This window comes from Gadus chalcogrammus, chromosome 9 (assembly GCF_026213295.1).
Source record: "Gadus chalcogrammus isolate NIFS_2021 chromosome 9, NIFS_Gcha_1.0, whole genome shotgun sequence".
Lineage (NCBI taxonomy): Eukaryota > Metazoa > Chordata > Actinopteri > Gadiformes > Gadidae > Gadus > Gadus chalcogrammus.
Genome location: NC_079420.1, coordinates 5,267,346 through 5,292,586, shown reverse-complemented (window position 1 = coordinate 5,292,586; position 25,241 = coordinate 5,267,346). Strand labels below are relative to the sequence as shown.

Here is a 25,241-nt window from a genome sequence, read left to right as displayed (position 1 = left end):
CTTCCCCTTTCTTACTTCCCCCCATGTGTATCTCACCTACTCCCCCTCTCCCTCTCCCTCTCCCTCTCCCTCTCCCTCTCCACCTCCCTCTCCACCTCCACCTCCCTCTCTCTCTAGGCCTCTGCCCAGCCTCTCTCTCTCTCCGGCTCCGGCTCTGGTCTACCAGCTGAAGAGCTTCATGAAGCTCTTGAAGCCGTCCTCCCCGAAGAAGTCGAAGGAGCCCTGGGAGGTTCCCAGGTGCACCAGGAGGAGCACCAGCAGCACCACGGCCAGCAGGGGGACCAGCATGTTCCAGCCCGCAGCCAGGATGTTGTACCACTTGGCCTTGTCTGAGCACTCCTGGGCCAGCTGCAGGTTGCCCTGGGTCTTCTGGTCTCTGGCCTGGATGGGTGCAAAGACACGTGAGTAGACACACGCACAAACATACATGGAGAAATAATACATGCAGACATGCATGCACGAACACACACATATATACATGCACGCACGCACAAACACACACACACGCACGCACATACACACACACACACATACAGATGGAGACACACACACTCACACGCACTCTCTCAGAAACACACACGCACGCACGCACGGACGCACGCACACACACACACACACACACACAGACACACACACACACCAGATACAAACAAAGATTTGGAACACAGGTTTTAAATGCTGCGGAGTTAACCTATTGAATATAGATCTACACAGAAATGATAAAGCCACATATAAACACAGAATGGACATATACAGCGCGCTGATTAAAGAAAATATGACCCCAACCCATTGAGGCTCGGCTCTAGCCCTGGCCATTTCGGCCAGACGTTCTTGTGAAAAACCAATGTAAGGCTGTACTTACATTACATCTCTTTCCAAGCCCCACCTATATGTGTATATTTTACAGTGGCTACACACAGAGGGACCAGCTAGCAATCTCTAATTTCCTCTAGAGTACTCGCCCATTAGGCAGACACCAATTACACCGTTTTAACTTGGCTTCTGCCTCTAATTTGAGCACCATGCTATTACAAGGCCTGTGATCCCCAGCTGGACCACATGTAGGGCCCTTCAATGGGTCCCGTTCCGAGGTCGAACACACCCATCTGCGGTGACATTATGTTCTTGTAACTTTGTCTTTCAGGTGCAGCCCCGATACGCAGCATTGGGAGTAGACTCGCACCCGTTTACACGACACACAGCTCTTCCCTTGAAGCGAAGCGTCCTCTTTTCAAGCATCTTCTTTTGAAGTCGCTTATTTTCAGTGTGTTTTCCCCTTGGTTACATGGGCCATTCCTGTGGCTTGGACAACAGCAGCTTCCTTCTCTGTGTGTCCTAGACCGAGTCTACTAATATGAATATTGTCCCCCACCCAAAAAAGGAGAAAAGAATAGGCTTTGCTGCGCTAAATGATATATCTTTAGCAATGTTAATTTAAGGGCTTTTTTTTTTTTTTTAAATGTCTGAGTCCTGTTCCATCACTCTTGTAAACAGTGGAAACCTTGGCTCACAAAGTTGTGCCAGGACAGTTTTAGACCTGGCTGAGGTATAGGCTGGAAAAAGTGGGAGCAGGAGATGCCAAACTAAATGCTTATTTATACTAATAAATGTATGCAATTTTTTTTATTGAAATTTAGAATACTTCCTAGACAAAACAGAGACCAGTCAGTTACTGATAAGTGCTGAAAAGTAGGGCTAAACTGTGATACGCATTCTTAAACTTATTTATTTATTCCCCCCAAAAAGTTTGTTTTAATTATCTTTATTTCTCAATTAGTTAAAAATTGGTATATAATTCTGCTTTTTTATTTTTTGAAGATAAACAATGCAAGGCTGACTCAAATTGGTTTGGCATGAGGATTGTTTTGTCCGAGGTAAAAGCAGGAGACACAGCGAGACAAACAGAGGCGTTACTACTGTAGACTTCCAAAGTTAAAAGCAGGGCTCCGTTGGCAGTAAGCTGTCTCCAGTTCACAGGTGGCAAACTCTCCCACAGTACCACATATTGTGATGCTACAGAACAAAATAAACTACAACTATACAAAGAAACGACCGACATCAAACGGCACACATGGCTGTGTTTTAAGAAGCACAGTGCTATTAGAAATCATCAGACAATCTATATTCTCTCTGGTCGTGGGTCATGAAGTGCCGATGGATAATCCAGCGCCACAAGGCGTCTCTACTCTAACCCACACCTCACCTTGATGGAGTAGATGAGTGCCATGAAGCCCAGGCAGCAGAAGTTGACGTAGAGGGTGTTGCACAGCGACCACACCAGGTAGTCCCGTGGCGCACACTTGCCCTCCGCACCACCCATGTTCACCACCGTGGAGCCGGCCGGCTTGCGGGCCGACTTGGTGAGCGGGGTGCAATCCGAGGGGTAGTTGTACGAGTGGTTATCCATAGCGCCTGGCGTCTTTTACGTGTGACTTCGGATGGCTCGGTTCGAGAAGGACTTGGCCCTGTAGTATTGCCCGTGGATGGTTGTCTTGAGGAGAATGGTGGGATAGGGGGGGGCTATCCCAAGAGATTTATATGCCCCGATGGAAAGGGTGGTGCCTGGGAGTGGACAGAGCAGGTCTGTCATTATGTGGTTGGTCCGTAGATAGACTATGAACATGCTGGGAGACCAAGGGAAAGGGAGGATGGGTGACATGGAGGAAGGATCATGGAAGCAAAGAAGGAAGGAGGGGATTAGAGAAGAGGACAGGGACGGAGGAAGGGAGCAAGAACATGGAGGAAAGATGTAAAGAATGTTAAAGTAAGAAGGTGAAACAGAGAGAGAGAAAGTTGGTCGGAAAACGTAAAGTCCTTATCGCAAATGCTTATGATGAAGGGCCCACGAAGTGTGTGTGTGTGTGTGTGTGTGTGTGTGTGTGTGTGTGTGTGTGTGTGTGTGTGTGTGTGTGTGTGTGTGTGTGTGTGTGTGTGTGTCTTTGTATGTAAAAGTATCTTTATTTATCTAGGAATAAATCCATTTGGTTTATTTTTGTACATGAAACCAATACAAATAAAATGAACACAAGAATGAGGTGAAATGCATGAACACACATAATACGAAAGTAAAAAATAAAAGATAAAATAAAAACTCATTGAGTCAGGGGAAATCCTATCCTACCCATGTTGTTAAGTGATGTTAGCAGGGTCAGGCGCAGGGTAAGGCGCTAGATGTACAGAAAGGCACCGGATTTACAACACTGCCCTCTTCTGGCAATCACTCTCTCAGCAAATACACATATTGCAACTGAGTTAGGCCTATATCTTACTGTAGAAAAGAGTCCAGCGTTAACTGATCCCGTTGGCAGGATTAGGCCTAATCATCCAGACATAAGGATTGACTGGTTGATAAAGCCGTCGTTAGTCTCCTGGGTTCACTAAAACCTCTGTTTCAATTACATTTGTCAAAATCACTTCGTTGTACCGATTCTGTCGACGGCATTTGTGGCGGTAACGTTGTACCCGCCACGTATGTAGAAAGCATTAGCAGCAACCTTTGCGTCTATTGATATTAATGCGCAGCTTTACGAAAAAAAAAAAAAAAGATAGCAGAGGATGGTTTCGATCCATCGACCTCTGGGTTATGGGCCCAGCACGCTTCCGCTGCGCCACTCTGCTGTTCCGTGCAAATCAATAATCGTTGTCCTTTATCAAAATAATTATCAAAACAATTACAAGACTCAAGATAGTCAAAGTAAGAATGATCAGCGCAGCCACGTTGAGGCCCAGAGCCCACTTGCTGTATTCCCTGGCTCTCTGCAGGTCTCCGATCACCTTCATGTCTCTTGCCTGCGACAAAGAGAAAAGAAAAAAAAGATGAACGAGTGAATGCTATGTTCAAATAGAGGTCTACAGCCATGTCGTCGAAAATGTGATGTGAATTTACAGCCATTTGATTTTTCAATGAAGTTGCTGTATGTAAGATTCCAGTGTTGCAAAGAAAAAAAAACCTGAAAAATTCAAGATTCTGAAAATAATCAACCCCTAAAAACACCCTACATGCTCCCTTCCTATGTCCACAATTGAGAAAGTGTTTGAGATTGACAGGCAAGACGTATTTCCTGAATAGTTGGAAGTGCACTGGGCTCAAATCTAAATGACAGAGCCAGGCGCGTAACCAGAACAGACTTTGTCACTGGGCATTTCGCTCGCAAACATTTTAAACATAATATTTCTAACCAATTGCACTCAAATATAGCGCTTCAATCGTATCTACCGCATCTTTAAAGCGTAACAAAGCAAAGGCCTACCTTGAATGAGAAGATCAGCGCCAACAGTCCGAGGCAAAAGGGGTTTGCGTGGAAGAAGCTGCAGATGGACCATACCACATAGTCTCTGGGATGCTCCACAGGGTTGACGATGGTCACAACAGTGTCTGGGTCCCTGGACCAACACAGAACAATGGAAGTGTCTTGTATTGGAAAGTAATCTCTATTGTATTCTTGATGAATTGAAAGATGAATAAAGAATTCACAGCCCACAAATAGGATTTTCACAAAACATCTGTACAGACTTTTACATTTTAATTTAATAAGTATACGTTTTTGACCACATTTTTGACAGGGATAACTGCAATCAACAATTGATTGTTGTAAAAAAGAAAACCCATATATGACATTTTTATATAAAAAAACATTTAATACAATGATATACCTGTTAAATTGCAGTTCCTGATAGTCTGATGGTGGTGCTGACCGAACCTCCTTCATCTCCATCTTATGAAGTAAAGTAGGGCGGTGCAAGAAGCAGTGTGCTTTTATCATGTCCGTTTGGAGGAGAAAAAAACCTACTCATCACCACGTCACCAGTGGCGGAGCGTGAGAATTTCACAATTTAAAAAAATACATGCCTTAGTTAAGGCCACAACTTCCGCTGCATGACAACTCAAACTTCATCTTTCAGCCCGACCACATTTTCTGTTAAGGTTTAATCTCTTTCTTTTCTACTCATCCCTTCACGATTGAGTGGGTCATAAAGGCATTTGCAAGGTAAACCCATTACTACTGAATCGCATTATATTTTTTCAAATCGTTTTTGCCTATCAAATCGATTTTTTGAGGCATACAAATGACATGTGACCATACCTACCATCAACTCAACACATGGAGGACCGCTCCTTCTCAAAATATATGGTGTAATCTGCCCTTGACTGTCTACATATCCGTGTGTGGTGGTATGTTTTCGGCCACATGACCATAGGGTTGCTGGGTCGAATCCGTCCTCGACCAACCATGTTGTGAATCATGAAAGCAAATAAGGGGTAACACTGTTGTTTTTTATTGGTCTTCATGACCAACAACATAAGGGGTAACACTGTTGTCTTTGTCAAATAAAAGAAAAGTTGTTTTTTATTGGTTGTCATGAAAAAAAACATAAGGGGTAACACTGTTGTTTTTATTGGTCGTCATGAAAAAAAACATAAGGGGTAACACTGTTGTTTTTTTATTGGTCGTCATGAAAAAAAACATAAGGGGTGACACTGTCGTTTTTATTGGTCGTCATGAAAAAAAACAAAAGGGGTAACACTGTTGTTTTTGATTGGTCGTCATGAAAAAAAACATAAGGGGTAACACTGTTGTTTTTTTTATTGGTCGTCATGAAAAAAAACATAAGGGGTAACACTGTTGTTTTTTTATTGGTCCTCATGAAAAAAACATAAGGGGTAACACTGTTTTTTCATTAGTCGTCATGAAAATAAACATAAGGGGTAACACTGTTGTCTTTGTCAAATAAAATAAAAGTTGTTTTTTATTGGTCGTCATGAAAGAAAACATAAGGGGTAACACTGTGTTTTTTTTATTGGTCGTCATGAAAAAAAACATAAGGGGTAACACTGTTGTTTTTTATTGTTCGTCATGAAAAAACAACAAAAAAAAAAAACACTTGTTTTTTATCGGTTTCATGAAAAAAACATAAGGGGTAACACTGTCGTATTTTATTGGTCGTCATGAAAAAAAACATGTTTGAAAATAAATAAATAATTGTCCTTGTCAAATAAAATACAAGGGGTAACACTGTTGTTTTTTCACAACATAAGGGGTAACACTGTTGGCCTACATTTTTAGTTTGTTGTGTTTCCCCCTGCTCTCTGAGACATGTGTCCTTTTACTGGTTGACACCAGACAAACCCACAAACACAACCACGTGCGCGCATCCACACACACACACACACCCACACCCACACCCACACCCACACACACACACACACACACACACACACACACACAGCAGATAAACTGGAGCTTGTTTGTGGTCAGATAAGCCCTGCAGTAAAGTGATCTGTCTGCTGGCATTATTTATTCATCTGTTATTATTCATTTCATTACAAGTACACATTTTCTAATTAAACTGTACTGAAATTGACTTGAATTTTTTGCTTTGGATGTGGTAGCAAGGGCTGTTTATAATGTTTATAATGTTAACGTTAAAAAGATTTTTATCACCCTCATGGTTAGAAATAAATTTGCAAAATGGTTTAAAATGAAAAAGCTGGTTTATTGTCCGTTTGTGTAAATGTAAATAGGATTACCTTTGTAAGACAAACTCAAAATGGAAGTTTTTAAGCATGAATGATTCAACATTATATTGACTTAGAATTCTTAGTGTGTACAACTAGATTTGTGAAGCTTTAGCTTTTTTTGTGAGGAGAGAGAGGAGGAGGAGAAGGATGCAAGGGGAGAGGGAGAGGAGGAGTGGAAGAGGGAGGTAGGAGGAGAGGGAGAGAGGGAGAAGAAGAAGGAGATACGAAACGAGTTGTCTCAACTTTAAATTTAGTTGGTACAACTGTATGAATGTTGGCACAGCTGTCTGAAATATTCTTTTAAGTTTGAGTTGACATGAAAACCCAATTTATAATTTTTTTTTACAGTGTATGACTGCATTATATTACCTGCTCTGTGCCCTAGATTATACCCAAATCCTGTCCTTTACTTTAAAGCAGTAATTCAACCCATAAAAGGCACCTGGTTTGAGACTGTGGCCAAAGTTGAACAAAGTCATACACTTCTCACTTCTCAGCCCTACCACATTTCCTGTTTGTGAAGGTATGAGGAGAAAAGAAAGAGATGAAACCATGACAGGAAATGTGGTCGGGCTGAGAGGTGGAGTTTGAGTTGTCCGGCAGCGGTAGTGGTGGCCTTAACATGAAGTGGAAAATGTCTTATTTTCAATGGTGAAACTCTCACAGTATGAATACTGATTGAGAAATGCTTTCGGTGTAATGCGTGACCTTGGTCAACTTTAGCCACAGTCTTACACCAGGGGCGTATGGGTTGTATTCCTGGTTTAAAGATCTAAACTGGGAAAGAGTATAATACTGCATTTGTTATAATCCAGGGCACAGAGCAGGTAATATATATCTTTGAACACAAAGATGAGCTGGTGTCCCGGGACCGTCATCCGAACTTCGACCAGCTAATCACCTGGGCCATTCGGGTTGACAACCGGCTCCAGTGCCACAGGGAGCTAACCTTACTACTACCGCCGTCGCAGCCTATCCCCTTTCTGCCAGCAACATCCTGGTCTCCATGCCAGAAGGACAAAATTATATTTTAAAGAGTTAAACGGGCTGTGTATCAGGAATGAATCATTAGTTGGACGTGACAACCTGAGGTGTTTCTCCAGTCAACACAATGCGTTCCTGAACTTGTCTGTTTTCTGGCTCTGTCCAACCTTCCGGGTGAATGCGGCCGTAGACGAGACCACCACTGTATCTTTAATGGTAACAAAATGTCTGCCGTGGGTGGAAACCTATCTTTTGGAGAGCAACACTCTGTGTCTTTTGCTCAGGGAAGACGCCTGATGGTTCCTCTGATGTATTTCCATTCAGAATGCGTCTTTGTTAAAGGATAACTTCTGTATTTTCACATCATTTTCGGTATCAGGCTCTAATGCGGACACATTGTCATGATGTTACTTTAATGTAAGCGTAGTCACAGCTTGCAGCTTGTCATTGTAATGCCGCATGTCCACAGTTGAAATAACTAATTTGCATATAATAACTCATAAAGACCTTTGCAGTGGCATTGCTAGACCTGTCCTAGCCCCTGCATGGGGCCCTGCCACGACCGCCGTCGAACCAGCCTCCATCTCCCACTCGGTCTCATTCTCTGACTCATGGTGCGTTTTAATATCCATCCGTCTCGGAGGTCCGAGGACGTTGCCTAGCGACAAGCACAAACACGCCCCTTTTCCTCGGACGGCGATCTCGCTATCTCGGTTGAACTCAGTAGTGACCGAGCGAAATTCCGAGACAGAATTCAAGATGGCTGCGCCCATTGTGACTTGAAGTATGAACTGTTTTCATTGTGCTTGGACCACTTTGGTGGCCTAAATTGTAATTTCAATCACTCGTATTACTGCAATACCTTACTGCGTCCGTATCTCTGCCTATGTACACAAATATATTGTATTTGTGTACAGCACTTCGGTCAACTACTGTTTTAAATGTGCTATATAAATAAACTTGACTTGACTTGACTATGGCCTATAGCCTACTTATATTGGATCGCCTGGTCCTCTGCCAATGCTACCGCAAAAACAGCTTTCCGGGTGGCGTCCATGTTTTCCTCCAACGACCGAGCGAAATAATAAAACGCTTGAAGTGTGGGCGTGGCATCAGATCCGAGATCCGAGTCGGTTCGCAGAGAATACTCGAACGCACCATCAGCTGAGGCTGTTATGTAAAAGACCATTGCATTGGATCACAAATAGCGCATGTATTATTTAAAACCATGTTACATTGTCAAACATTTATTTTAGCTGAAGCTTTTATGCAAAGTGTAGTAACATTCAGAACATTCAGCCCAAGACCCAGACTCATTCAAATTAAGTGCCTTAACGTTACAAGAGCTAGAAAAAGTATGAGGCTATTTTTGGCATTTCTTGCCCCGATTAAATTCCTAATTATAATAAAGGCCTACATTAAATTAAAACCGTAACCATAATGCTCTTCCATTGCATCTGGACTGCTGTCTGTCACCAAGTGCTTTGGTGGACTACCCATGGGTTATTTTATAGACATTATGCATCATTAACTTGGAGTGCTCGCTGGGGCGGCTGCTAATACTATATATAACGTAATATAACGGGTATAATTATCAAAACAATTACAAGAATCAAGATAGTCAAAGTAAGAATGATCAGCGCAGCCACGTTGAGACCCAGAGCCCACTTGCTGTATTCCCTGGCTCTCTGCAGGTCTCCAGTCACCTTCATGTCTCTTGCCTGCGACAAAGAGAAAAGAAAAAAAAGATGAACGAGTGAATGCTATGTTCAAATAGAGGTCTACGGCCATGTCGTCGAAAATGTGATGTGAATTTAGAGCCATTTTATTTTTCAATAAAGTTGCTGTATGTAAGATTCCACTGTTGCAAAGAAAAAAAACAGAAAAATTCTGAAAATAATCAACCCCTAAAAACACCTTACATGCTCCCTTCCTATGTCCACAATTGAGAAAGTGTTTGAGATTGACAGGCAAGACGTATTTCCTGAATAGTTGGAAGTGCACTCGGCTCAAATCTAAATGACAGAGCCAGGCGTGTAACCAGAACAGACTTTGTCACTGAGCATTTCGCTCGCAATCATTTTAAACATAATATTTCTAACCAATTGCACTCAAAGTATAGCGCTTCAATCGTATCTACCGCATCTTTAAAGCGTAACAAAGCAAAGGCCTACCTTGAATGAGAAGATCAGCGCCAACAGTCCGAGGCAAAAGGGGTTTGCGTGGAAGAAGCTGCAGATGGACCATACCACATAGTCTCTGGGATGCTCCACAGGGTTGACGATGGTCACAACAGTGTCTGGGTCCCTGGACCAACACAGAACAATGGAAGTGTCTTATATTGGAAAGTAATCTCTATTGTATTCTTGATGAATTGAAAGATGAATAAAGAATTCACAGCCCACAAATAGGATTTTCACAAAACATCTGTACAGACTTTTACATTTTAATTTAATAAGTATATGTTTTTGACCACATTTTTGACAGGGATAACTGCAATCAACAATTGATTGTTGTAAAAAAGAAAACCCATATATGACATTTTATATAAAAAAACATTTAATACAATGATATACCTGTTAAATTGCAGTTCCTGATATTCTGATGGTGGTGCTGACCGAACCTCCTTCATCTCCATCTTATGAAGTAAAGTAGGGCGGTGCAAGAAGCAGTGTGCTTTTATCATGTCCGTTTGGAGGAGAAAAAAACCTACTCATGGCAGCCCATGTCACCAGTGGCGGAGCGTGAGAGTTTCACTATTTAAAAAAAATACATGCCTTAGTTAAGGCCACAACTTCCGCTGCATGACAACTCAAACTTCATCTTTCAGCCCGACCACATTTACTGTTAAGGTTTAATCTCTTTCTTTCCTACTCATCCCTTCACGATTGAGTGGGTCATAAAGGCATTTGCAAGGTAAACCCATTACTACTGAATCGCATTATATTTTTTCAAATCGTTTTTGCCTATCAAATCGATTTTTTGAGGCATACAAATGACATGTGACCATACCTACCATCAACTCAACACATGGAGGACCGCTCCTTCTCAAAATATATGGTGTAATCTGCCCTTGACTGTCTACATATCCGTGTAGTGGTATGTTTTCGGCCACATGACCATAGGGTTGCTGGGTCGAATCCGTCCTCGACCAACCATGTTCTGAATCACGGCATGAAAGAAAATAATGATTACTATCATGTATTCATTAGGCTATAGCTGTCATACTGTAGGACACTATCATTGTTGCTTGCAACTATATTTATAATCTTATTCCAGATTAAAAGTTACACAAATTGGTTGGCTTGTAGAACTTGTAGAATGATGAAGGGAAACAGAGGATGGGATAGAATAACACATGGTGGCGCCATAATCGGCAATTGAAGTTCAACATTTCCAGAGTCAGCCATTACTACAAAGGTTAGAGCGACTGTACTGTCTGATACTATAACCAGGTTTTTCTGAAAGGATTATAGCAACAAACATTGTGAACCACTTTGTTAGTGAGTATAGTATACTTGTACCTATACATATGCACACGTTAAGCATATATTAGCATAATCATGCACATTGGTTGATAATCACTTATAGAGAATGCATGCGTTTTTGTTTATACTTTATTGTTTTACAATACGCTGAGTGCAGAATCCAGATTTGATTACATCTTTAATGGCAAAAAAGTGTTAATAGTTACATTTAAAAAATATATATATTACGGTACTGTGAAGCAGAAGTAATTCAATTAGAATTAATCTTGTAACTGAAAATTGTAATATAAGAATGAAGTCTTTTGTGTATAAAAAAATGAATGGGACACCTGTCGTTTTTGGGGTCGGGGTCCTGAAGGGGCCTTTCCTTCCAAATGTTCACTCTGTCTCGTCCCTGCTCCTGACTGTTCCAATCTCTGCTTCTGTAGCCTCCTCTCCTCTGTCTGTCCCTTCCCTGCCGTGGGTGGAAACCTATCTTTCGGAGAGCAACACTCTGTGTCTTTTGCTCAGGAAAGACGCCTGATGGTTCCTCTGATGTATTTCCATTCAGAATGCGTCTTTGTTAAAGGATAACTTCTGTATTGTCACATAATTTTCGGTCTGAGGCTCTAATGCGGACACATTGTCATGATGTTACTTTCATGTAAGCGTAGTCACTGCTTGCAGCTTGTCATTGTAATGCCGCATGTCCACAGTTGAAATAACTAATTTGCATATAATAACTCATAAAGACCTTTGCAGTGGCATTGCTAGACCTGTCCTAGCCCCTGCATGGGGCCCTACCACGACCGCCGTCGAACCAGCCTCCATCTCCCTCTCAGTCTCATTCTCTGACTCAGCTGAAGCTGTTATGTAAAAGACCATTGCATTGGATCACAAATAGCGCATGTATTATTTAAAACAATGTTACATTGTAAAACCTTTATTTTAGATGAAGCTTTTAATGCAAAGTGTAGTAACATTCAGTACATTCAGCCAAAGATACTACCCTAATTCAAATCAAGTGCCTTGGTGTACCCATAGGTTATTTTACGGACATTATGCATCATTAACTTGGAGAGCTCGCTGGGGCGGCTGCTGAAACTATTTTCAAAACTATTTTCTGAAAGGTGGCGTAAAGTAACAACGAATATTCATTTTGCTGTGCTGATGGTTACAAAGCGCATTACTTGGTAATTCAATTCAATTCAGCATAATTATGATTTTTGTTACACGGGCAATTAACTGTTTTTTTGACATTGGTAGGGACATGTCCTTAGTACCGATAGAAATAAGGGCCAAATGAAATGACTCGAATGCTCAAAATAATTAGAAAAGAAAGGATAATCAAAGAAAATATTATCAGCGCAGCCCCGTTGAAGACCAGAGCCCACTTGCTGTATCCCCTGGCTCTCTGCAGGTCTCCGTTCACCTTCATGTCTCTTGCCTGCAACAAAGAGAAAAGAAAGAGAGATGAACGAGTGAATGCTTTGTTCAAACAGAGGTTTAAGGCCATGTCGTCGGAAAGTTGCTGTGGGTAAGATCCAGTGTTGTACAAGAAAAGAGCAGAAAAGCGCAAGATTCTGAAAATAGTCAACCCCTCAAAACGCCCTGCATGCTTCCTTCCTATGTTTCTCCACAATGGAGAAAGTGTTTGAGGTTGACAGGCAAGACGTATTTCCTGAATGGTTGGAAGTGCACTGGGAGCGGCCTCAAATCGAAAATACGGTCGTGCTGGTACGGTCGGGCTCCCGGACGTCCCCTGCGCCCAACAGGTCGTCAGCATGCAGGGCCGGCCCGTCCCCACGTCCGCGTAGGCCGACGGCAACGTCCCGTCCCGGTCTCGCTCTGCAGCCTCGTCTCCTGCTGCGGCGCCCGCGGCAGCGGCGTCCCTTGCGGCGGCGTCTCTTGCTGCGGCGGCGGCGTCTCTTGCGGCGGCCGCGGCGTCTCATGCGGCGGCGGCGGCGTCCCTTGCGGCGGCGGCCGCGGCGTCCCTTGCGGCGGCGGCGGCGTCTCTTGCGGCGACTGCGGCGTCCCTTGCGGCGGCTGCGGCGTCTCTTACGGCGGCTGCGGCGTCTCTTGCGGCGGCTGCGGCGTCTCTTGCGGCGGCGGCGGCGTCCCTTGCGGCGGCGGCGGCGTCTCTTGCGTGCCGTCCAGGACCAACCCTCGGGCTGGTCCGGGCCGAGGTTTACGGGGCGGGATGCCACAGTGTCCCCAGAATGATGTCATGAGTCTATGTACAAAGTTTGGCTATGATAAAGAGTTGCTGAGAAGAGGCTTACTTCCTGTTTGGCGGCTTTGCCGTCAAGTTTGATGGTCTGCCACGGCCAAACGGTTTCGAATTTGAGTAAAGAGGTTTGACAAATTTGTTCAGCTTGGTCCGAAGATCATATAAGGCCAGATTCATGAAGATTGGACACAATTTGTGGCCTGTGGATATGTACAATTGATTTTGACAACTTTCAACATGGCAGCCAAATTCTGATGTTGCCATGAGAGATAATTTATTAGCTATATGAAGAGGTCTGAGAGTATCACCAGGCATTGAACATAAGTTTGAAGTATACTCATGTGAAGAGAGAAGAGTTAAAACACATCTTCATTAATTATAGCGCCCTGTAGAGGTCAATGGTCACCACTCAATTCATTGAGTGTCCCCATGATTATGTCATGGGTCTATGTACCAAGTTTGGTTATGATAGGTCAAAGGTCTGCTGAGAAATTGGCTTACTTCCCATTTGGCGGCTTTGCGGTCGAAATTGATTGGCTGTCGCAGATATTTCCGTGAGAAATATTTTTGGTTTTTTGTCAAGCATGGCCTGAAGATCATGTGTGCCAAATTTCGAGATGATTGGACATAATTTGTGATAGGAGATACATTTTGAAGGTTTTTGACAGACCAAGATGGCGGAAAATCCATCATGGCGCAAAATGACGTCATAGGGTGTGTTGAACTCGGCTTGGCCCAAGGATTCCAATGATACCTTGTTTGTGAATATTGGATGAATGGGTCAAAAGTTATAAACATGAATGCATGTCCAACTTTGTCCTGTTGGTGGCGCTAGAGCTGATAGGCTAGCGCCATAACGTTTTGATGTTTGAATGATGTTTCTACGTTGAAGTATGTTGAAGGAGTCGCTTAATGAAAATAATAAAATCAAATATGTAGCATTTCAAAGATGTGAATGCCTTCATCATTCACACCAATAATAGGAAAACGTAGAATGACAATGATTGTCTCGCAGCTTCGCTGCTTGACCCCCAATGACAGAGCCAGGCGCAACCAGAACGAACTTTGTCACTGAGCATTTCATTCGCAATCATTAACATGTAAGACATAACATTTCTAACCAATTGCACTCAAAGTATTGTTCTGAAATCGAATCCACAGCATCTTTAAAGCGTAACAAAGCAAAGGCCTACCTTGATTGAGAAGATCAGCGCCAGCAGTCCGAAGCATAAGGGGTTTCCGTGGAAGAGGCTGCAGATGGACCATACCACATAGTCTCTGGGATGCTCCACAGGGTTGCCGATGGTCACAACAGTGTGTTGGTCCCTGGACCAACACAGAACCATGGAAGTATCTTATATTGGAAAGTTACCTCTATTGTATTCTTCATGAATTGAACGATGAAAAAAAATTCACAGCCCACAAATAGGATTTTCACAAAACATCAGCATATTAGACTTTTACAGTTTAATTTAATAAGTATACGTCTTCAGCCACATTTTTGACAGGGATAACTGCAATCAACAATTGATTGTTGTAAAAAATAAAACCCATGAATGACATCTTTATATACAAATACATTCAATACAATGATATACCTGTTAAATTGCAGTTCCTGATAGTCTGATGGTGGTGCTGACCGAACCTCCTTCATCTCCATCTTATGAAGTAAAGTAGGGCGGTGCAAGAAGCAGTGTGCTTTTATCAAGTCTGTTTGGAGGAGAAAAAAACCTACTCATGACCACGTCACCAGTGGCGGAGTGTGAGAGTTTCACAATTGAAAGGAAGACATGCCTTAGTTAAGGCAACAACTTCTGCAGCGTAACAACTCAAACTTCATCTCTCAGCCCGACCACATTTACTGTCATGGTTTCATCTCTTTCTGTAAGAATTAAGTTGGCACAACTGTGATATTTGGGTGTCAAGCAACGAAGTTGCGAGACAACCTATTGTTTTTGTATGTTTTCCTATTATTATTATTCTGTCATGGGAGTCTATGGCAGCCCATAGAACGCCTTGGTGAAAAGTTGTGAAATTTGGCACACTGGTTCAGGACAGCCCTATTATCCCAACAAGACAATTTCAGGTTGCTAGCCCAACAGCTCTAGCACCACCAACAGGTCAAAGTTGCACATGCATTCATGTTTATAACTTTCGACCCATTCATCCAATAATCCCAAACCAGATATCTTTGGATTCCTTGAACCAAGCCAAGTTCAACGCACCCTATGACGTCATTTTCCGCCATGATGGATTTTCCGCCATCTTGGTTTGTCCAAAACCTTCAAAATGCTACTCCTATCACACATTTTTGTCCAATCATCTCGATTCTTGGCACACATGATCTTCAGGACATGCTTGATGTAAAAATATGAAAGATCTTTCCAATTCAAAACCTTTGACATAGCATAACCAAACTTGGTACTTAGACCCAGGACATTAACATGGGGACACTCAATGAATTTGGTTACCTTTGACCTCTAGGGGCGCTGTTTTTAATGTCAATATGTTTTGACTCCTCTCTCGTCACATGAGTGTATTTCGAATACATTTTCTTTGTCTGGTGATACTCTCAAACCGCCCCAATTAGCTCATAAAATATTTCCCATTTGAACATCAGAAATTGGCCGCCATGTTGAAAGTTGACAAAATCAACATTACATATCCACAGGACACAGATTATGTCCAATCATCATGAAACTTGCCCTATATGATCTTCAGACCAAGCCTAACAAACTTACTAAGCTGCTTTTTCAAATTCTAAACCGTTTGGCAGTCACAGCCAATCAAACTTGACAGCAAAGCCTGGCCGCCATGTTGAAAGTTGTCAATATCAACATTACATATCCAAAGGCCACAAATTATGTCCAACCTTCATGAAACTTGCGCTATATGATCTTCAGACCAAGTCGAACAAATGTAGCAAAGAACTTTTTCTAATTCAAAACCGTTTCGCCGTGACAGCCAATCAAACTTGACGGCAAAGCCGCCAAACAGGAAGTAAGCCTGTTCTCAGCAACTCTTTATCATATCTTAGCCAAACTTGGTACATAGACCATGACATCATTCTGGGGACAATTTGGAGACCGTTGACCTCAGGGGGACGTTAAACAGGAAGTGAGGTCATATCTCTGCAAGGCCTTCATGTATCCAAACCAAATTTGACTCATAGTCTTATGACCCTATCCTGATGATGCCCAAATAATTGGGCATCATCAACGCCTAGGGTGGCGTTGTTAGCAGCAAGTCTATTCCGGCCCTTAGAAAGCAACTTCAATATATTTTCATTGTGATATCCATTTGCCAAAAGCTTTCATTGTAGGTGAAATTACTGGCACGGTCATCATGCAGCCACCTAACCGATTATGTCTGTCAACCAAAATGAGTTTATGGAGTCCCATTATGCTATACCCTCACATTGCTGCTCGCAGCTATATTTTTATCTTTTGGTTACACTGACAGGTGTCAACAGACCACGTCTGGATAATCAACAGGACATGATGGGCACTAATCCTGTGGTGGAAGAGGCTCCTTCGGGTATATAAATCACATTCATATGTGTGAATGTTGTGCATAATGAATCTAGAGATATTTGGTGACATGTTTGATGGCTTATAGATCTTGTTCTTGTCTTAGACAATTTTAGATCGAGAGTGGATGCCCCATTCCAGCCACAGCTCAAAGAGTTTCCTAGGACCGCATTTTGCGAAAGGAGAAGAATTTCAATGCCTCATGGTATGCACAACACACATGGATTGAATACTCTTGAATAATTGCCTTCACAGGTATAGGGTTTATAAATTGGAAAAAAGGCAATGTTCAAGGATGGGGGCTTTGCTGCCCATGCAAAATCACAGGCACAAAGCAATGCAGTGTCGGCTTAGAGAGATTTTGAGAAGGCTGGACAAGAAAACACCTCTCTGTTGAATATATTGTCTCAGGACCACTCAAAACTCGTTCAAGAAAATAGTCATCTTACTACTATAATAGCAGGCCTGTCACACCAGTTACTCAAGTTACTTATGTGCGCATGTGCCAAGCAGCCTGTAGCTCACACACACACACACACACACACACACAGCACGCGCAAACACATACATACACCGCAAGCACGCACGTACACACCGCATACACACACGCACATGCGCACGAAAATACATGGAAAGGCACACACACACATACACACGCGCACACACCGCACGTCAAGACAAAGGCAGCGCCACATACACAGCGCAGCACACTCTCGCACACGCTCGCACACGCCTACACACATATAAACACCGTACGTCAAGACAAAGGCAGCGACACACGCGCCAAGCTAAGACGTTATGTTTTTAAACATAACGGCTCGGCCGTGTTCTTATTAGCTATAGACTTGGTTGAGGCACTGGTCCATAATCTCCAAACTTACAGAAATGAGTACTTCGATGGGTTATGGAATAAAGTCATTGATACAGCACAACAGTGCAACATCGAAGTCCAGCCCAGCCAAAGAAAAACACTACTGAGAAAAAGGCTAAATAATTCACATGTGATGTCCACACTAGGCGGTTGTTCAGAAAAATCAAAGACGTTTTCCGAAGGCAGATTTATTACAAAATCATCGATGTGATGTTGAGTGACAGCGAACAAAGGTTTTCTAGGGCAAATTGTGCTGTGATGCGCGGTATTGAGGCCTTAAACCCCAAAAGTGATCAATTCTGTAATGAGGAAGCGCTGCTTCCATTTGCAGAACTTTATGATTGCAATACAGATGATATTCGTCACGAATTACACCAGTTCAGGCAGATATGGATCGAAAAAGTCAAGCAGGCTTGGAAAAGCCCTTGGGTGTAATAGATGTGACAAAATTCCTCGAGCCATTCTGTGAAGTTTTCCATGAGCTTTTTAGGTTGCATAAAATTGCAGACACCATTCCCGTTAGCACTGCTACGTGTGAAAGAAGCTTCTCTGCACTTAAACTGATCAAATCATACTTGAGAGCAAGGATGGATGACAATAGGTTGAGCAATTTGGGAGTTCTAAGTGTTGAGTCTGGAAGAGTAAAATCACGTAACCTGGATGACTTTTTAATCACTTTGGCCAATCTAACTGAAAAATACAACATGCAAAGGTTCTTGACTGATCGTTATCATGAGTCAGTGTGTAATGTTTATTGTTGGACCATATTGGTGCCGCTGAAAAACCTTTATAGCCAAGGTTCATACTTTTAAGATGTTGTGTTTTTCAGAGTTCAAGTTGATAGTTGATACATAGCTGCAGAAATGTAGAACTGTTTCTCACACACGCGCACACACACACACACACACACACACACACACACACACACACACACACACACACACACACACACACACACACACACACACACACACACACACACACAGGCCATACTGTTCCAGACCATACCATCTACAGAACATTCAGTATTTATTTCTCCCATGGGCATCTGTGCAGACCAAAGTGTATTCAGATTTTTATTTAATTCGTCCTTGTAGGGGCCAAAATGCATATTTGGTGTGTTTGTTTGTTTATTTCGAAGGGTTACTCACACTGTTTTGGTTAATGTCACTTCCATTTGATTGACAAATGGGTGTTGTTTAATCTATATACCGGGGCACTCAGGCAGGCGGGGGTAAGAAACAAAGGGGGTTAGTGGCGCTATATTTTCTGTTTACAACCGTCAGTAAATATAAACTACATCTTTAAACATCCAAGTCAGTATTTCCCTTTTGAACTAAGGGCGCACTCACACTAGGCAAGTTTGCCTGTTCCGTGCTGGAGGAAGATTCAGTACGATTCCCCCCCTCCCCACTCCCCCCGCTGGCCCGTGGTCACACTGCCCCCAAAGGCCGTCACGGCCCCCAAAGGCCGTGACGTGAATGCTGTCGTCGGCCCAAATTTCAAGTAAACACTCGACTTCACTATCGCACCAACGTAAACCCACTCGTGAACCGCTTGCCGCCATTGTTTAAAATGATTGTTGTGGGGAAGAAGGGCATGGACCTAGAAGGAAAGAAAGGACTACGTCATCCAGCTCACGTTGCGTGTCTGCGCGTGTCATCTCGTTTGCATCTATACTTTGGCCACGGCACACCTCTCCCTAGTGTGCCGTGGCCAAGGGGCTGTTCCGTGCTGGAATACGGATGGCGTGGTCACACTAGCCAAACGTTCTAGACTTTAGTATGCAAATGAGCTCGGGCACGGGCCGCGGCCCTAGTGTGAGTGGCCCCTGAAGAAATCAAAGGCTACAGGCTCTCCTGATTAACTATATTACAAAATAATATTTTCAGTTCTAGGTGTCTTTTAAACACAAGTAGAAACAATAGTATAATAACAATTGAATTATGGTTATATTAAAGAAAAAGTTACTTTGTTTCTTTGTTGATTATCCTCTACAGTTAAATAACTGTGATGTTAATATTTGTGGCCCTTCTCTGGGCCTTGGCTGACATCTGGTCACATTTGTTAGTCATTTATTTCAACGTTATCAGTTTACAATCAGTGACACATTGGTACTGTTAGGGGAATACACATTGGTATTCCCCTAACAGTTCCAATACTCACAGAATGTATTTCTGAACTTAGCATGGACTGCAAGGTGCATTCCATTTTCCATGAAGGCAATACTGGGTGCCCCCAGACATGGTGGTATCCCATGTCAGTCATGGTCTAGTCACTACAACATGTACGTAGTACACTGTATACAGTACACTGATCTCACCTAAGTGAAGCAGCCATACGTGATTCTGTGCCTCTCATTAGCCGCAATGAATTGCTGAGCAATTTGTCTCCTGTTTAGTTTGTCCAGTTTATCTTTGTGGATATGACACACAGCAACTCTTTTGAGCCGAGACTGTGTCATTGTGCTTCTGAGCTAGGTTTTTAACCTCCGAAGAACACTGAAGCTTCTTTCAGCCTCAGCGGAGGAGGCAGGCACAGTAATAAGCAACCGCACAAGTATTTCTACTTGTTCAAAGAGACCCCTGACTTCTGGCAATAGTCTTTGCAGAATGGTAGCAGCTTCTCTGCTTGACTGAAAGTCATACTTGGACTTGAACATTGCTAATTGCACTTTTTCAAGTTTCCTGATCATAAGCGGGGCCCATTGTGATACATTGCGGGGCCCATTGTGTGAACCTAATCACACAGCATGCCTGCACAGCCTCTTCTGTTGTTCGTGACTCTTTGCAGTGGGCTCATGAATTGGGAGTTTTGTTTGGCCAGTCAATGAAAATAAAGGCCTTTGTGACAGCAAAAGCACAATGCTCCTTCAACACCTGGGATGAAAAGAAGCCAAGGGAAGTCCTGATACCATTGTCTCTGAAATCTTAGAGATTGTCTCTGAAATCTGCCCACTTCTGAGACACAATGGTCTTAAGATCTGGCTGATGGAGTTTTAAAGTGCCCACAGACGATCCATCCTCTGTTGTATCTCTGTCTGAAGCCTCTCCCTGACTGTCAATGCTGCAGCCTGGTCTCTCCCCTGACACATGACCTTCTCCCTGTGCTACCTATTGCAACACAGACAATAACATTTGGGAGTATAAATAAGACTAGGTCAGAAATAGCTGTGGAAATGCTAATCTTAGAGTTACTCTTATCCTATAGACATTTCCTAAGCCAGTTATTATTTCTCCTACAATTTCTCCTGCAATGATGTAGATAATTAATGTGCAAAGCCAAACTTATAAATAGTATTAAGGATAGTAGTGGTGACATAGCGGTGGAAATTAATCGCAAAGTCACTTTATGCTATCTATATTTTTTCTCAGCTAGTTATATTCTCTTCTCACCTGTGACCCTGCATGATCATCCTTGCTGGCCTCTGGTCCACTGTCTCCTCTCTCACCCTGCTCTTTCTATTGTGGCAATAAAGATTAAAAAATATGTGGAAAGCGTTTAACCTCAAAGTCCTTATTATGCTATCAATATTTTCTCTCAGCCAGTTATAACAGACGTTCTAAGGACTTGGGTTATAATTTCTCCTCACCTGCTGTGAAGACCCTCCCTGTTCATTCCTGCTGCTGCTGGACTCTGTTCCACTGTCTCCTCCCTGACCCTGCTCATCTATTGTATGAAGATTAAAAAAAATATGTGCAAAACAATAGTGAGCAAGTGTGCAGAAATGTGAGGAGTGGGTTTATTCCTAGGTGGTAGAGTAGCCAAAACTTGTAGTCAAGTAGGAGTATTGTTACTTTAGAACAGGGGTGTCAAACATACGGCCCCGGCCCGCGAGATGATTTGATCAGGCCCACGACTTGTAGAACATACATTTCTGAGTATGTCAAAAAGAAAAAGTAAGTCTCTAGCCCATTCCTGTGATGAGCTATGATTTTCTAAAGAAATAACCAAAATGCTCACCCCAGCCGCTAGGGGCCAGCCAAAATTAAAATTAAAAGGAAGAAATCCACACTTGTCCTTGTTTCACCACAATTAAGAAGTTATCAAGTGTGACATCCCCATTACCAAAATGTCTTTTGTCAAAAAGAAAAAAAGTGGATTCAGTGCAGAGTTTTCCAGGAAAAATGGACTGAGAATTATTTATTCACAGAGGTGAATACAAAAGCAATGTGCTTGGTATGTAATCACCAAGTTTCAGTGCTCAAAGAATAAAATATTCGGCGCCACTATGAGACTCATCATAAAAAAAAATATCACCAATTGAAAGGACAACTGACATAAACAAAATGAAGTATTGATAAGAAAGAGATTTATTAGATGGAGAAGCCCAATCCCTATGAGATGGCTACGGCCATCCGGAGGCGCACAGAGCGGTTGGCCGTGATATTATATATACAATTATATTATATTATACCACGGTCTGCGGGAATACTCGATTCTCATTGGATGCAGGGTGTGCATTAACTCCTGATATACGGACACCTGGACAAGTTGTTCCGTCTAATTGTCTGTTTACCGTTCTCAATTAATGCGCTAGCTGGCGTATCGTCTCTAAAATTAGTAACCACAACCATAGCAACGGGAAACAAAACAAAGCTGAGCGGATTATAATACCTCCCGCTACCTCCCGTTCTAAAGTCGTAGCTATGGTCCGTCCTAATTACTGGAGGAGTGAACAACGTTTCCGTTGCAACCCAACGGGGGTGCAATGGTGGTTCCGGGTATTAGTCGGACCCTCAGGCGTAACCAGGGAAACAAATTTATGTTTTGTGGAAAACTTTATGTTTGGATTGTAAAACGCATGAAAATATAAATTAATGGTCTTAATTTGGTCACCGTTGGTAAGTGACAGTGGTATAAGCGGGATAATGCCCTTCGAGGTGTCCATTATCAGGAATTAATGGACTTCGCGGAGGCAACCGGTTCGTGCCTCCACGTCGTCCATTAATTCCTGATAATGGACACCTCGTCGGGCATTATCCCTTACTTATATACTACTGTATTATATATAGAGCTCCGGGAGTCGCAAACGGCAACAATCACTTTCTCCTCCATGCTGAAGTTCACCCCGGACTGAACTGCACTGAGTTTGACGGTTGAACACTGATTGGCTGTTACGTTACACATGTCACTCAGTTGTCACGCTGTTGAACGCTGATTGGCTGTCATCACGCGAAATTCGTGTCAAAGTTGAAATATTTAAACTCGAGCGAATTTGTCGCGGCACAAATCCTTGTGAACGCGCTTGCCTGTGCACGGCGAAAGTGTGGCGTGACAAATCAAAACTTGTCGCCGGTTTTCTCTAGCGAAAATTTCGCCCGATACGCGTCTCTTAGTTCACTTTGCATGGGATCTTGTTGCCCCGTCGCGTTTGGTGTGAACGCACAATGCGCTTCTTCCTCGGCGGCGCCATGTTTGCTGCGATCTGAACCAAAACAAAGCAGCGTACGTGTGACGTCATGACGCATTTGCCGCGACCCGAACCGATAAGCGGAATCGTTAAGCAGGCTTGCCAATGATTCCAAGGAATCGGTTGACTCGGCACCAGTTCTGAATAAGAACCGGTTCTCGATTCCCATCCCTACGAGAGACTGCAAGCATCCAAGCCATGTTCTGATGGTGAGTTCATGAAAAGATGCATGCTGAAGGCTGCAGAAGTCGTGTTCCCTGAAAAGCGATCTGCCTTTGCCAACATTAGTCTGTCGAAGAACACTGTCGCAGATAGGGTAACAGAGCTCTCAGGAGACTTTGGCAGCCAAATGAATGACAAAATCCAGTCATTTATTGCTTTTTCGGTTGCAATTGATGAGAGCACTGATATAACAGATATTGCTCAACTGGCCATATATTCGGGGTGTTGATGAGACTTTGACAAAGACAGAGGAGTTCCTTGATTGGTCCCTATGAAGGACACTACAACAGCGAATGACATATTCAGCTCTCTTGTTGAAGTGCTGGACAAGGTCGGAGTGGACTGGTCCCGTGCCGTCAGCCTGGGTACAGATGGCGCACCATCAATGTTCGGGAGAAAGGCAGGCCTTGCGACAAAATCCTGAGAGAAAGTACACACCGCAGATGGGGAAGCTGAGGTGCCGTGCTCAAGCGTTTCTTTGAGGTACTAGAGGATATTGGACAGTTCATGGAGAAAATGGGTAGCCCAGTGAGGGAACTTAATTGTCCGCAGTTGGTGCAGGATCTTGCCTTTATGGTGGATATTTCACAGCGACTGAATAATCTTAATAAAATGCTGCAGGGACGCAGAAAAATAGTCACTCAGTATAACGACCGCATCCGCACATTCAAGTTAAAACTGTCGCTCTGGGAGACGCAGCTATCTAGTGGTGTCACCGCCCATTTCCCATGCCTAACCGCTGTGCGTGCAACCGGACGTAATGCTGATATGGATCAATACAAAGACAAGATAACAGGATTGCTGCAGGAGTTAGAGCGGTGGTTTCAGGTCTTCAGTGAACTAGAGAAGGAATTTGCAGTTTTTCGCCCGCCATTTACAGTCAAGCCTTCTGACATGCAAGCTAACATCCAACTCGAGATAACTGACTTGCAGTGTGATACAATTATGAAGGAAAAATTTGCGTCTGTGGGCTTGGACACATTTTATCAATATCTCTTGCCAGAAGGAATTAACAACCCTAGCTGCAAAGGTTTTATCCATGTTTGGGACTACCTATCTTTGTGAACAGGTGTTCTCTGTAATGAACCTAAATAACCAAAGCACCGCTCAAGGTTAACAAACACACACTTGAATGCCATTGTGAAATGTGCTGCAACTCAGGATTTGACACCTGATAGTGATGCAGTCGTAAAGGCTAAAAAATGCCAAGTTTCAGGAGCAAGCAGCATGAAATAGACTGCAGTGAGAAATAACAAAGTTAATCAGCAAGTAGGCCTGGGCATAATTCTTGTGATGCTCTTTCAGAAATGTTTGCACTCTGATGAATACAGATCTTTGAAAATAAGTTTACGCAGGTTTCATGTTAAAAGACAATGAATATTATGCAGTATATCATTCTCAGGCTTCAGTAGCCTACAAAACAGTTTGATCTGATGTAGCCTAATCTCATTGCTCATGCACTGCTATAACTTTTGTTTGTTCATTTTATTTATATGTGCACATTTAGATTTTCAAGGCAGTATGATAGCTTTCTTTGAGTTTGTTTAGTGTGGTGAATTGGTTCAGGTGTTCAGGTGTAAAAATCTATACACTCAACTCTATAAAAATAAAGCAGTTGATAATAAATGTGAAATGAATTTTATTTCAATTCCATTGGCCTATCTGTGAATAAATGTGTTGTGCTAATATAGATCCTTGTGATCCGTGATTATTTTACTGGACCGGCCCACTTGAGATCAGATGGGCTGTATGTGGCCCCTGAACCAAAATGAGTTTGACACCCCTGCTTAAGAATAATATCAGTAAAAAAGTATTTTGCAGTAAAACAACTCTTAAGAGTACAATTTATCCAAAAAGTTACTCAAGTAAATGTAACAGAGTAAATGTAACTAGTTACTATCACCTCTGCACCTAGAAAGAGATTTAACATAGGTAGCAGTTAACAATTGTTAACTAGCTTAACTTGATATATTGACATCTATTAGTCAGTCATCATTTAGCTAA

General features: G+C 42.7%; 4 protein-coding genes across 4 annotated transcripts; all 4 read right to left on the bottom strand.

Moving 5' to 3' along the window:
* Positions 1 to 110: 110 nt before the first annotated feature.
* On the bottom strand, positions 111 to 2,553 carry LOC130388696 (interferon-induced transmembrane protein 5-like). The gene is made up of 2 exons (XM_056598165.1): positions 2,204 to 2,553; positions 111 to 381 (listed from the first exon to the last, which is right to left on the bottom strand). Exons 1-2 carry the CDS (start codon positions 2,405 to 2,407, stop codon positions 160 to 162), a joined length of 426 nt encoding a protein of 141 aa, XP_056454140.1. The 5' UTR covers positions 2,408 to 2,553; the 3' UTR covers positions 111 to 159.
* Positions 2,554 to 3,624: 1,071 nt separating this feature from the next.
* LOC130388702 (dispanin subfamily A member 2b-like) lies at positions 3,625 to 5,231 on the bottom strand. The gene is made up of 3 exons (XM_056598171.1): positions 4,654 to 5,231; positions 4,251 to 4,383; positions 3,625 to 3,789 (listed from the first exon to the last, which is right to left on the bottom strand). Exons 1-3 carry the CDS (start codon positions 4,761 to 4,763, stop codon positions 3,631 to 3,633), a joined length of 402 nt encoding a protein of 133 aa, XP_056454146.1. The 5' UTR covers positions 4,764 to 5,231; the 3' UTR covers positions 3,625 to 3,630.
* Positions 5,232 to 7,771: 2,540 nt separating this feature from the next.
* Positions 7,772 to 10,216, bottom strand: LOC130388701 (dispanin subfamily A member 2b-like). The gene is made up of 3 exons (XM_056598170.1): positions 10,081 to 10,216; positions 9,679 to 9,811; positions 7,772 to 9,225 (listed from the first exon to the last, which is right to left on the bottom strand). The coding sequence occupies exons 1-3, from the start codon at positions 10,188 to 10,190 to the stop codon at positions 9,067 to 9,069; spliced, it is 402 nt and encodes a 133-aa protein (XP_056454145.1). The 5' UTR covers positions 10,191 to 10,216; the 3' UTR covers positions 7,772 to 9,066.
* A 966-nt stretch (positions 10,217 to 11,182) lies between these two features.
* LOC130388706 (dispanin subfamily A member 2b-like) lies at positions 11,183 to 15,067 on the bottom strand. The gene is made up of 3 exons (XM_056598175.1): positions 14,800 to 15,067; positions 14,395 to 14,527; positions 11,183 to 12,418 (listed from the first exon to the last, which is right to left on the bottom strand). The coding sequence occupies exons 1-3, from the start codon at positions 14,859 to 14,861 to the stop codon at positions 12,248 to 12,250; spliced, it is 366 nt and encodes a 121-aa protein (XP_056454150.1). The 5' UTR covers positions 14,862 to 15,067; the 3' UTR covers positions 11,183 to 12,247.
* Between the last annotated feature and the right edge of the window lie 10,174 nt (positions 15,068 to 25,241).